Genomic DNA, 11,614 nt, shown 5'->3' with positions numbered 1-11,614 from the left:
CCTGGAAACCTGTTATCACCGGTAAAAGGGTAAAACTGAATATTTTTTTCAAAAATGTTAGGATAAAAACGGACATAAAATTCAACTTTGGGCAAAACCGACAAACCCTGAAAACTTGAAGGTTTTTATTTTTTATGACATAACCCTTTATTAAATGTGTTTCATTTGTTTGTATCTTGAAGTTTCTATTGCAAAGTCTCGTCAATAGCATAGGAACATGTGTATTTTTTTTGTTTTATATTTTCATAGAAAAATACTTTTTTTTTGTCAAATATGGCGTCCTACTTTTATTTTCTATTTTTCCAATATCAATGTATTTTCATTATTTTCTTTATATTTCTCAATGTACTTTTATTGTTGGTTTTTCTAACCGGTAAAACAGGGATTCTTCACTGGTTAATAAAGAAAATATAATTAACGAAAATCAACAATATTGAAGTTAACTAAACCGGTTATCTATTATTATGTGTAGCATGTGTGTTGTTTGGAAACACAACGACGCTGGATAAGAAGGACGCACATTATAAAGCGTTTACATCGCATACTGGCGTCATCCTCACTCGTCCCCTTTTTCCCCACGATCAATCGTTTGCTTCTCGGGATAATGACCTGAGAGGGTAACGTACTTTAGCATTTGGTCACATTTGGTCATTAAATTATTTTTTGTGTTTTATTAACCCTTAAACTTGTTGAAATGTGTACATTATATCATTATGACCGGTAATAGTGGGTTTTATCGGTTTCCGACGTTGTTTCCGGCCAAACATGAGTTTTTCGGTCATCTTCTCCGGCCAAACTCGATTTTCCGATCGTCTTCTCCAGCCAAAATCGATTTTCCGGTCATCTTCTATGTCTAAACTCGATTTCCAGGTTGTTGCTACTCGATCTAGAAGAATAAATAATGAAAGTAGAAAAAGAAACATGAAGGCAGCAGAGCTGCTGGCTTCGGTGGGTGCAGCGAGGGGGTTGCTCAAGCAGCTTCTCGACTGTTCTTCTTTTGTCTCGATTGTGTAATGCGAAGGGGAGGGAGGCGGCAACAGGTCCGAAGGAAGAAAAACGAGCAGCAACAGCAGGTGGGGGGATGCTCCAGCAGCTTCCTCGTCTGTTTTGGCACGGAAACGCGAGAGAGAAAGAGGCCAGGAAGCAACAATATTCAGGGGTGTTTGGTTGTTTCACTCGACAGGAAGGAGAAGATGACCAGAAACCTCATATTTGGCCGGACAAGATGACTGAAAAACTCGTGTTTGGTCAGAAGCAACGCCGGAAACCGGCAAAACCCGCTATTACCGGTCATAATGGTATAATATATACATTTCAACAAGTTCAAGGATTAATAAAGCACGAAAAATAATTTGATGACCAAATATAACCAAAAGCTAAAATACGTTGCCCTCTCAGGTCATTATCCTTTGCTTCTCTCCCTCTCTCATGTAAACCAACACCTACGATCAGTCACTATTTTGAATAATTGACCAATATACCTAAAACAGAACACAAACAGCGACACAACAAAAGACGCCTCTTTCCTGTGAAGCTTCTCTCCATCGTCTCTTTCCTGTGAAGCTACCGGCCGGAGCGACGCACCCCACAGCTACCGGAGGCCTTCGACCTTCGACCCCACAACTACAGGTTCGTTTCTTCCTGCATTCGTTCATCCTTTTTTTTTTTTCCTGCTGTCGCTCTTTCTAGAAATTTCACTGGATTCATCTTTCTTCCATTTCCCACCTGTTTTCTGTTGTTTCCCTGCAAAGCTTCGACCCCTGATTTTTGTAACCATTTTGGTTCTCTGGTATCTGTTAATTGATGCATCTGATTTGAACCTTAGCATGCTCTTTCTGTTGCCTTGGACTCCAGGCGATGGAATCTGTTGTTATTTTTCCAATTGAAATCTGGACACCTACTTTGATCAATGCCATGAAAGTGAATTGATGCAACTGATTTGGTTCTCTGGTTTCTATGAATGTGAATCTGATTTTCATTTCTGTGAATGTTAATCTCATTTTGGTTCCTGCTTTCGGTTAACTTTAGATACATTCAATTATCAATTTATCATACATTCATGGTCTTTATGGTTTTTTTCACGGTCCAAAGATCTTTTTGGAAAAAAAGCAAAATATGTTTGGCAATATTTTGGAGTTTTTATAAAGGAAAAGGAATTTTTGGAAAAGTCATAATTTTTTCAAAAAAGACTTTTGGACTGTGAAAAGCTAAGTCAAACACCCCTATTTATCACAGAGATGCAAAACGGTAAAGACGGAGTACAATTTTCAGTAAGGTAGGTGGAAATTTTACACATATCAAAAACAAAAAAAGACTTATTACTAGTTTATAGTTGTTAAACTTAACCAAACATTTTTTTAAAAACTCACATTTAGTAACTATAAGTTAAAAAGTTAAAAATAATTTTAATAGATATATAAAAAATAAAAAGGCAAAACTGTCGTTTCAAAGTTTATAAGAACCGAACTCAAAGAAAATTCGTAATTTTGGGACCTAATTTACGGAAAATTCGTAATTTTAGGATAAAATTCAGAAAACTCTTAATTTTGGACCAAACTTTTTTTGCAAACCATAATACAAAATTTACAGTTTTGTATTTATTATATATCGGATGTATTTTTATTCCATAAGTATAAATTATAAAACACGGGTTGATCCCCCTTTCAGGTGCAATAATCAAGGCGACGGAACTCCATACGTGAGTAGCTAAAACTAATCTTCGTACGTCGATCTGGGATATGTGAGTAGATTCTTACTGAAGCATACTCCGTTAATGGTACATACGACTCACTTCGAACCAAATGCCCACCAACTGTTCGATGAAATTACCCAACTAGATGTGGTGAATTTCTTATATTCTAATGAAGGCATTTAAACACGTACGGAGCCATTTTCATGTCCCAGGTCCTGGTCCTCTCAGAACCGAGAAGTTAACTGGTGTTGTGCATCTTAACGCAATCTCTTATCACTCCTTCACTGAATCACAGTTGGATCCTCAATCTTCCGAGTGGCGTGAAAAAGCCCTCCCAAAACTAATCAAGCTGACCCCATTGCTAAAGAATTTAGACCTAATCAATGGAAAATTGGTTAATCTCCACGACAAATGCACTGTGAATGACGAGTTTCTTCTCCAGAGCATGCATACATTCAAGTCTATCGCCACAGCCTTTCTTATGAAGCAAGCATTATCTACAGTAAGTACGCCATGTCTTTCTGTTGATAAGCCACTTTATATGGAAACTTTTACCTTGAATTCTCTCAAAAAAGTATGCGACATCTTAGATGTGTCTGCTCAACAGAGGAAGTTAGTTCGTCTTGCAATATGTCCACAGGTTACACAGCACCAAATATGGACAGGTGCCCTTGAGGAGATACTAAATCAATTAAAATTTGAAATGAGTGTTAATGATTATGGATGCATAATGGCTCAACAAATAGTGGTTAACTGTCTTAAGTTCTTGGATGATGTCATGTCTTATGACCCTGAGTCAACTTCATGGATGCGACTTACACTTAAAAAAGATGCAAACTTGCCACCTTCTGCTAAATGGGAAGATTTTCTTGAAATGATTAATGATTTGATGATCTGTTTAAAGAATGAAGAGGGCTTTTTCTTTTATGTAACAAAGCTTGAGACCATGAAAGAAGGGTTGTCACAGATAAAAGATGTTTTGGTGGATAAGAATATTGGATACAAAGAGGCGAGACATCAACAAAGTTTAGTTCAGAAGAAGTTGACTAAATCTTTGGGCCATTCATCTAAATGTTTGTTCACACTTTTATTGTATTATCTTTATGGAAGTATTAGGGATATTGAGCTTGATATTTGCTGTTGGTTTTCTGAGGGTGATGTTGGGAACAAGTGTTGTTTGTGTGTTGGGAAGATTTTGATATCAGATGAAGAGAAAATGTTGAGGCGTGAAGTGAAGAAGTTAGATAGGGCTCTTAGGGTTATTAAGTTTGTATATGAAATGGCAGAAATGAAGGAGAATTTGGAGTTGCAGGGTCATGTATGGTGCTTAGGGTGTGAGAACAGATCACTTGTTTATAGAGGGCACAAGTTCTTCATTCATGGTTTTAGTCTCTGATGAAGGATATGGGTGTTGTGCTGCTTTCATAAGATCAAGAGCTTTCAAAGGAATCAAAATAACTGCTTAAAAAAGGGTGCTCCCATGCAGCTTCAATCCTAACATCTTTTGCATTCTCAAAGCTCCAAGAACAACTAGTAATGGCTGCTCATTACGCATCATTTCAACTCGAAGATGGATTCTTAGTTAGACACCACACAAAACTCGAAGGAGAGCAAAAAGTCTACTGGGTCCCACGAGAAGGCCACATCAGCCACACAAATCTCGAAGGATATTGTTGCATTTGTTACTCTGTGTTGTCACCATTTTGTTCCAAAAACCTTATCTTAACAATATACGCACCATAATTTGGTTGTCTCTTACTAGTAAGGAGGTGAAAATCCATAACTGATGTCTCATGTTGAGGCTCCATACAAAGACAGGAAACATTGTGATTTCCCTCTAGCATGCTGGTTGTGAGATTGGTTTACATGATAGTAGATAATTTTTCTTTTGAATATAAATAAAAGATAAATAATAAATTAAATGGCACCCATTCACAAAACTTAAGAACGATTTATCAACATAACAAAAACTTCTACAAAAATAAAAGGAGCTGATCCGTACACAACAATTTTTCTCCGTACATAACAATTAGTGCTTTAAAATGTTGTATTGTATAACTATATAATGCATGAATTGTTGTGTACGAATCACTACTACAAAATAAATAAGCTTATGGACAAAAAAGTTTGTGGTAGTAGATTGACTATGACAAAACAGTGAACGGCCTCGAGGAACTTTTATGTTCACATAAATGATTGGCTGACATAGAATATAGAATATAGGAATCCAAATAAAAAAGAAAAAATGTTTGAATATGTGCAAACTGAGAATAAGAGTAACCAGGAAGCTAGTAAAGAATTTACAACCCAAAAACAAGTAATAAAGCGAAATAAATCAATTGTGGAATTTTACACACCTTTCAATTACATAATTAAACATCCAAGCAATTAAGGTCATTTTTTATGACAAGGACAAGAACATTCACATCTTTTCTATAAATAAAATATGGCAAACAAGTACTTTTCCAATCATATTTCATCCTTTTGGGTGAGACAAAATATTTCAATTTTCGTTCATTGACATCGTTGAATCCTAGTCAAACATTATACAACCTGTCTGTCTTGTCCTAAACCTTAAGAGCTCAAGAAGTTTTATGCATCTTGACTATCCAAGAAACGGGCCTCGACTACTGTGATATTATTTGCACTACCTCTCTATGAAGCTTCATGCATCAGCATCATTGCCACATCTTTAGGGCTTTGCATCAGTTTAATCATCGTAACAAGCTTCGTCATTAGTGACAACATCCCAAAGTCCATCACTAGCAAGTATAAGAAACTCAAGTGACCCATCAATCTTTTCTTATTCAATTTCCGGATAAACAACCACAAACTGTTTCAATAACCTATCACCAAAAGCAGGTGAAACCACAAGAACACCACCAACTCTCCAAGTCCCAACCCACGTAACAAAACCAACTCTCCAAGTCCCAACCCACGTAACAAAACCACCTACATCTTCAATCCTTATTCTTTCGTCACTTTGATCCTGTTTATGATCTCTAGAAACAACATACGCCTTACCACCTCTACAAATAACAACTCTGGAATTCCCCACGTTTGCAACAAGTAAACACGAATCTACGATAATGGCAGTGGAGGTTGTTGATCCTGCATCTTTCATCTGATTGTTTTCCGATTTTAGAAATTTTTTGTCCGGTGGCTGTATGCTTAGGCTATGGCAGATTTGGTGTCGGAGATGAACTTTGGATGCTTGAGAAAATTTGTGAAAAGATTGTGTTTCACAAATTCTGCAGCTCGAGCTCCGCCATGGCCATCAACGACTCCGAAGAGACCGATTTTCTTTCCATTCACACATTCGAATCTTATCTCGTAAAAATCATCTATTGAAGATCTCTTTCCACAGGAGCTAGCATAGCCATAGCTAAACTTTGAATCTTGGTTGAGACCACCTCCGGTGACCTGAGAAACACCACAACCAGGAAGATTTAGGTTGGCAGATTATATCATTGAATCAAGATACCCCATGATTGATTTGTGTTTGTTGAGTGGATCAAATTTCCGGAAAAGATTTTAAAGCAAGAAAACTCTAGGGGTGTTTGGAATTGCTTTTCAAAACAGTTTATTATTGGCTTATTTGCTTTTTGAAAACTAATAATTCAAAAAAAGTGTTTGGCAAAGTCAAAAGCGTTTTTTAGAATAGTTTTTTCATTAGCTTCAAAAAACACTTTTTAAAAAGCATGTAAAATTTGGCTTTTTGAAACTGGTTTTGGCTTTTAACCAAAATAACTTCAAAAAACACTTTTTAAACAAAACACTTTTTAACTTATTGACTTATCGGTTTTTTCACCATAAAGGTTAATCCAAACACTTTTTAAAAAACTCATTTTATCATCACTATCAGCCACTAAACACTTTTATCTAAAAGCACTCGCAAACACCCCCTGATTAACTGAATTTAAATAGTGGAAATAATTGAATCCCAACCAAAATCATTAAATGAATTTCAGTTTTAATTTTAGAAAGTGATAAAATTACATTTTCGTGTCGAAGTAAACAAGCTGATTTCTGGGTATATGTTAAAGCTAGTGGGAGCATAAATGTTATGCTAGTAAGATAATAATTATTATGGTAAATGTTGCGAGTTAGCAATGTTAATTATAGAAAACAAAAGTTTCAATTTCCAAAAGGGTTTGAAAAGTTGTTTTGCTATAATTAAGGGAGAGGAATTCATACTTCATTTCGAATCTAAAAGCTTAGATTAAGATTTTAATCGAATTTAGTCATAGACATATGTGAATGTTATGTTGAAATGATTCAACATAAGGAAATTCTATATGTGGAAATATTATAGTGAAAGACTGGTAAAGTATCATGTCTTTATGTTAAACATTATGAATCGTATTCCATATGCTTCAGATATATGATTAATTACATAAGCTATAATATTAATCTGTTCTAATTTTCCAAATGCCTAGGGCATTAAGAGGAATATTGGACTAGAACGAGATATGACTAAAATGGTTAAGCAATTGTCGAGGACAATCTGAGGTTTACCAAAGGTTGGTTGCTCATGGACAGTTGGAAGTATAGTGTAAATTTTGAAAGGACCATATTGACGTATTCTAAAAAGAGGCAACTCTTGTTCAGAAGTTATAGTAAAAAAGGGAATAGGGAAATGTTTCCATAAATGGAAGTTACTCTTTAAATCTGTGTAAGATTAGAAAACTTAATGCAAGAAGGATGTTCATGTTGGATTAGTGTCTAAGTCCATAACTATTTTGGTATGTACTTGACCCAATTATGAGCATGGTCCTTTTGGGTTGCCTTCACCATAGCAATATGTAGGATGAATTAAGGAGAGAAAGTTTTAATTAGGATTTATTAATATATTATAAGAATAATATATTAAAGGAGAAATCATATTATTTAATTAATATTAGTCAATAATTAATTAAGAATTAATTTTGTGGCTAAAATAGATTAAATAAACTTAGGGGACTGGATTTGTAATTATAAGATAATTGCAATTGGGCTATGAATTACCTAAATAATATAGGTTGGACGAATTCTATGGGAATCCCATAAGGAATTCGTCCAAGGGATATGTTAAAGGAGTCCATGGGCTGCTTAGGGCTTAAGCGGCCATATTAGGGTTTCCTAGTTGTAAACCCTAATAGCCTACATGTATATAAAGGCCCTCTATGCACCAAAAACGTGGCTAACACTTGGAATAGGGTTTCCAGCCATTTTTGGTGCCTCCTCTCTCTTCTCTTCTTCATCTTGTTGCTTAGTGGTGTTTGTGACTCCATTAGAGATGCAACACTTGAGGCACTAAGCTTTCTGAAGCTAAGGATTGATTGTTATTGCTATATAACAATCAAAGGTTAGATCTAAACCCTATTTTATGTTAATATGATTAATTGTAGACAAAATTGCAAGAATGGTTCATGTGGTTAGGTGGAAATTGCCACTTTGGGCCAAAAACGTTTGGACTTGCATTCATGGTCCAAAGGTTTTCATTTTCTTGCCACTTTGGTCCAATTTACTTAAAATTTTTCTGTTATGACGATTTTGCCCTTGGTTGTTTCCTTTTCCAGTTTTATTTATTTATTTAAATTCTTTAATCTTTAAAAGAAAAATAAAAAATACATCTCTCTCTCTCTCTTGTTCCTCCTAATCACCAGAAAAACCCAGCAACAACCGAATTTGTTGCCTTCTTCAGCCAACCTCTCGTCTTCCTTCCATTTTAATGGAAAACTAACCCAATAACCACCAAAGCGCCGCCATGGCCACCTGAAGCAAGCCTCTGATCAATCGCAAACAGGACCGTCAGAACTGTTCAGTGGAGAAGAAGAACTGGCGATAACCACCATTTTCCCTTCTGTATTCATCTCTTTTCGAGCCTCAAGCAGCTTCCGTCGTTCTTCCTTATTCCTCCATCAATATCAGATAACCATTTTTCTTTTCTGTTCAGAACACACCATTTTCATCTTCTTTGAATGTGGTCCCGAGTTCCTTTTTAGTGTGTGTATTTTAACCAAGATCTCAAAGTTTGATTATGGAGCAGGTTCTGTGGGTGGCACCTCTAATACCAATGATGGTTATGAATCAGCAGTAGGGGCAAGATCAGTTTTCAACTTAGCTTCTTCTAAGATCAGTTTGCAACCCAATTGAACTCCTAATCGGTCAGATTTAGCCTCGTTTCCCCCAATTTCCTTTAATTCAAGCTCAAGCAAAGTCGATTCATCAACAATACAAGGTATCTTATCAGATTCAAGCCTTAATCCTTGTGTTCAAGTTTCGATTTTGGATGGTGCGAGGGCTTGCTTTAACAGGAAGGTCCAGCAAGGGTTAGATCGAAAAAACCGAACCTTGAAACACCAACAAGTTTAGATCGACGACAAGGGTTTCACACTAGAAATTAGACCCCCCCCCTTCACTTCTCAAAATCCAATCGACAAACACAGTCACCCAAAGTCGCACCCTCCTTCTCCTTCTTCTAAACTCGATCACAGTTTTCCTTTTTCTCCTTTCTGAATCGATCGTAGCTCCTTCTTTTATCTCTCTATCTTTTTTTTTTACATTTGCAACTGTTAGGAATGCTGATAATTGAGGAATAAGGGAGGTCTTGGGACATTGAAGGTGACGTTGGGCAGTGGTGTTTGTGTGGGTGATGAACAGGAGAGAGAGAGAGAGAGAGAGAGAGAGAGAGAGAGAGATAGAGATAGAGAGAGATTTTCTTTTATTTTTTATATATTTTTTTAGTTAGAAAATAATTAAATGACAAAAAGAAAAGAAAAAAACAAATGGAAAAGGGAAAATTCATCATCTTTAGAATTTTTAAACTGTTTTGGACCAAAAACGCAGCAAAATGAAAACTTTTGGACTATTTGTGCTAGTCCAAACTTGTTTGGCCCAAAGTAGCATTTTTGGACATACCATAGGGACCATTCTTGTAATTTTGTCTTAATTGTATGCTAGATCTAGGGTTTATAGCTTTGGATATCCAATTGCATGTTCTTTAGACAAACTATATCCAAAAGCTATTAGGGTTTACATGTACACCATAGGAATGATGTATTGCTCAAAACCCTTCAGTTCAAAGGAATGCATTTTGAATGTGAGACTTCGTTTCCATTGGAATACTTTGTAATGTCTATTGCCAAGTCTCTGTGACTTTTGTGCATAGTCATTACAAGAGGATCATTGCATGTAAGTTTAGAATCTAACAAATTGCAGTAAATGGCAAGAATTTGGTATTCTTACATTTACGGTAAGGATTTGGAACTATGAAATGAGTTTCATTGAATATGTGTTCAATTGATCTATTTCACAAAGAAATGACCATAGGCAAACATAGTGTGCATGATTGGAGCATGGGATAACTATTGTTTTAATTCAAGTATTAAGTTGATTAATCGAAACATTATACAATAAATAATGTGTAATCAATATGGTGATTAAATAAAAGATGTTTTATTTATATTCATAAGTTCTGAGACCATATTGGATTCGATTATTCTTGTGTTTCACTTTGCATGTTTTGGCTTCCAGAATAATAAGATTATTCGAACTATACACAGTCGATGATACTTTGGAAGTAGGTATTGAGTCAAGACTACCATGAATCAGACTGTAGATTGTTTAGGTGTTTTAGACATAGCACAAGTTTGATGCAGTGTTCATGAGTACTCCTGGAATAAGATTCGAGTATTGGATTAAACCCACAATCATCTGAATCACTTCATGGATTTTATCACGAGTGATTGTGAGACGAAAATATATTATATTCTTAAAACAGAGACGTGTAAGTTGTAGCTTACAAATCGGTTGCACATGGATGATGCATAAACGCACCAATAACTTGGTGTTATAAAACATATTGTTGTGTGTGATTTGATGATTAAGTACAAGCAAACATTTGAGTCGAAGTGTATCCATTCGTTTTACCCTTAGAGGGATAAAAGCGATATATGTGGGCCCCTCGATGATTTAGTGATGACAAACCTAAGTGATTGGCCAAGCCTGGACTGATTTGATTTGTTCAATTAGTCGGTTGTCATAAATCGGAAATCAGGAAACAACAGATGGATAGAGAGAATGATTATAATCCATGTCTCAGTCCATATGATATCTTGTAGAATGGAGAAATATATGATCCATTGTCTAATGGACGCGCCATTGACTAGGTCAGAGTTCGACAACGGCTTTTAAGAGCTATGATTGCTAGTCGGGTTGTAGAGGTGTACTTGCAATAATAGTTATTAGACTTATCAGAGTGGGAGACTGTTGGATTAGGTGTCTAAGCCCATAACTATAATATATATGTACTTGACCCGAGAGTAGCATGGTCCATTTAGGTTGCCTTCACCAAAGTAATTTGATAGGATGAACTTTTATGTAGGGGTGAGCATAATAACCGAAAAACCGAACCAAAACCAAATTAATCAATATAACCGAACCATAATAACCAAACCATTTAAAAAACCATTGGTTCGGTTTCTATTTTTTGTCAACCAATAACTAATGGTTCGGTTATGGTTTTATAGGTTAACCGAACCATTATTAACCGAACCGCTAACTTTATGTTTTAATATATAAAAATTATAGATTATATATAAAATAATATAGTCAAACTTATTTAAGATCCATTAAAATTTTGAAAATATAATCTGTTAATCCTCACTTATCAGGAGATGAACGAGCAATCAAACCATCAAATGCTGATCACGCAGAGACACACAATCTTCCAATCATGCATTGAGTTAGATTATTGATTAATGTTGTAATTCCTAATCGGCTAATTCTACAATTTGTAAACATTATTCACAATTAGTTTAATCTTCACACTCATAATCGTAATCGAAGGCTTCTCGCATCGTTGATCCTAATCAAAGATTTTTTTGACTTTATAGTCTTATTTGAAGGATTTTTTGACTTTATAATCAAGACTTCTAG

At 35.5% G+C, this 11,614-nt stretch overlaps 1 protein-coding gene and 1 pseudogene across 1 annotated transcript; one reads left to right on the top strand and one right to left on the bottom strand.

The window, feature by feature from the left end:
• The first annotated feature begins 1,466 nt into the window (after positions 1-1,466).
• Positions 1,467-4,532, top strand: LOC111878031 (uncharacterized). The gene is made up of 2 exons (XM_023874547.3): positions 1,467-1,629; positions 2,668-4,532. The coding sequence occupies exon 2, from the start codon at positions 2,862-2,864 to the stop codon at positions 4,086-4,088; it is 1,227 nt and encodes a 408-aa protein (XP_023730315.1). The 5' UTR covers positions 1,467-1,629; positions 2,668-2,861; the 3' UTR covers positions 4,089-4,532.
• Positions 4,533-5,006: 474 nt separating this feature from the next.
• LOC111878032 (probable protein phosphatase 2C 59) lies at positions 5,007-6,257 on the bottom strand (annotated as a pseudogene).
• Positions 6,258-11,614: the final 5,357 nt, after the last annotated feature.

The sequence above is a fragment of the Lactuca sativa genome, chromosome 5 (assembly GCF_002870075.4).
Source record: "Lactuca sativa cultivar Salinas chromosome 5, Lsat_Salinas_v11, whole genome shotgun sequence".
Lineage (NCBI taxonomy): Eukaryota > Viridiplantae > Streptophyta > Magnoliopsida > Asterales > Asteraceae > Lactuca > Lactuca sativa.
Note: the sequence above shows the minus strand (reverse complement) of the source record. Positions and strands in the feature narration are given on the sequence as shown.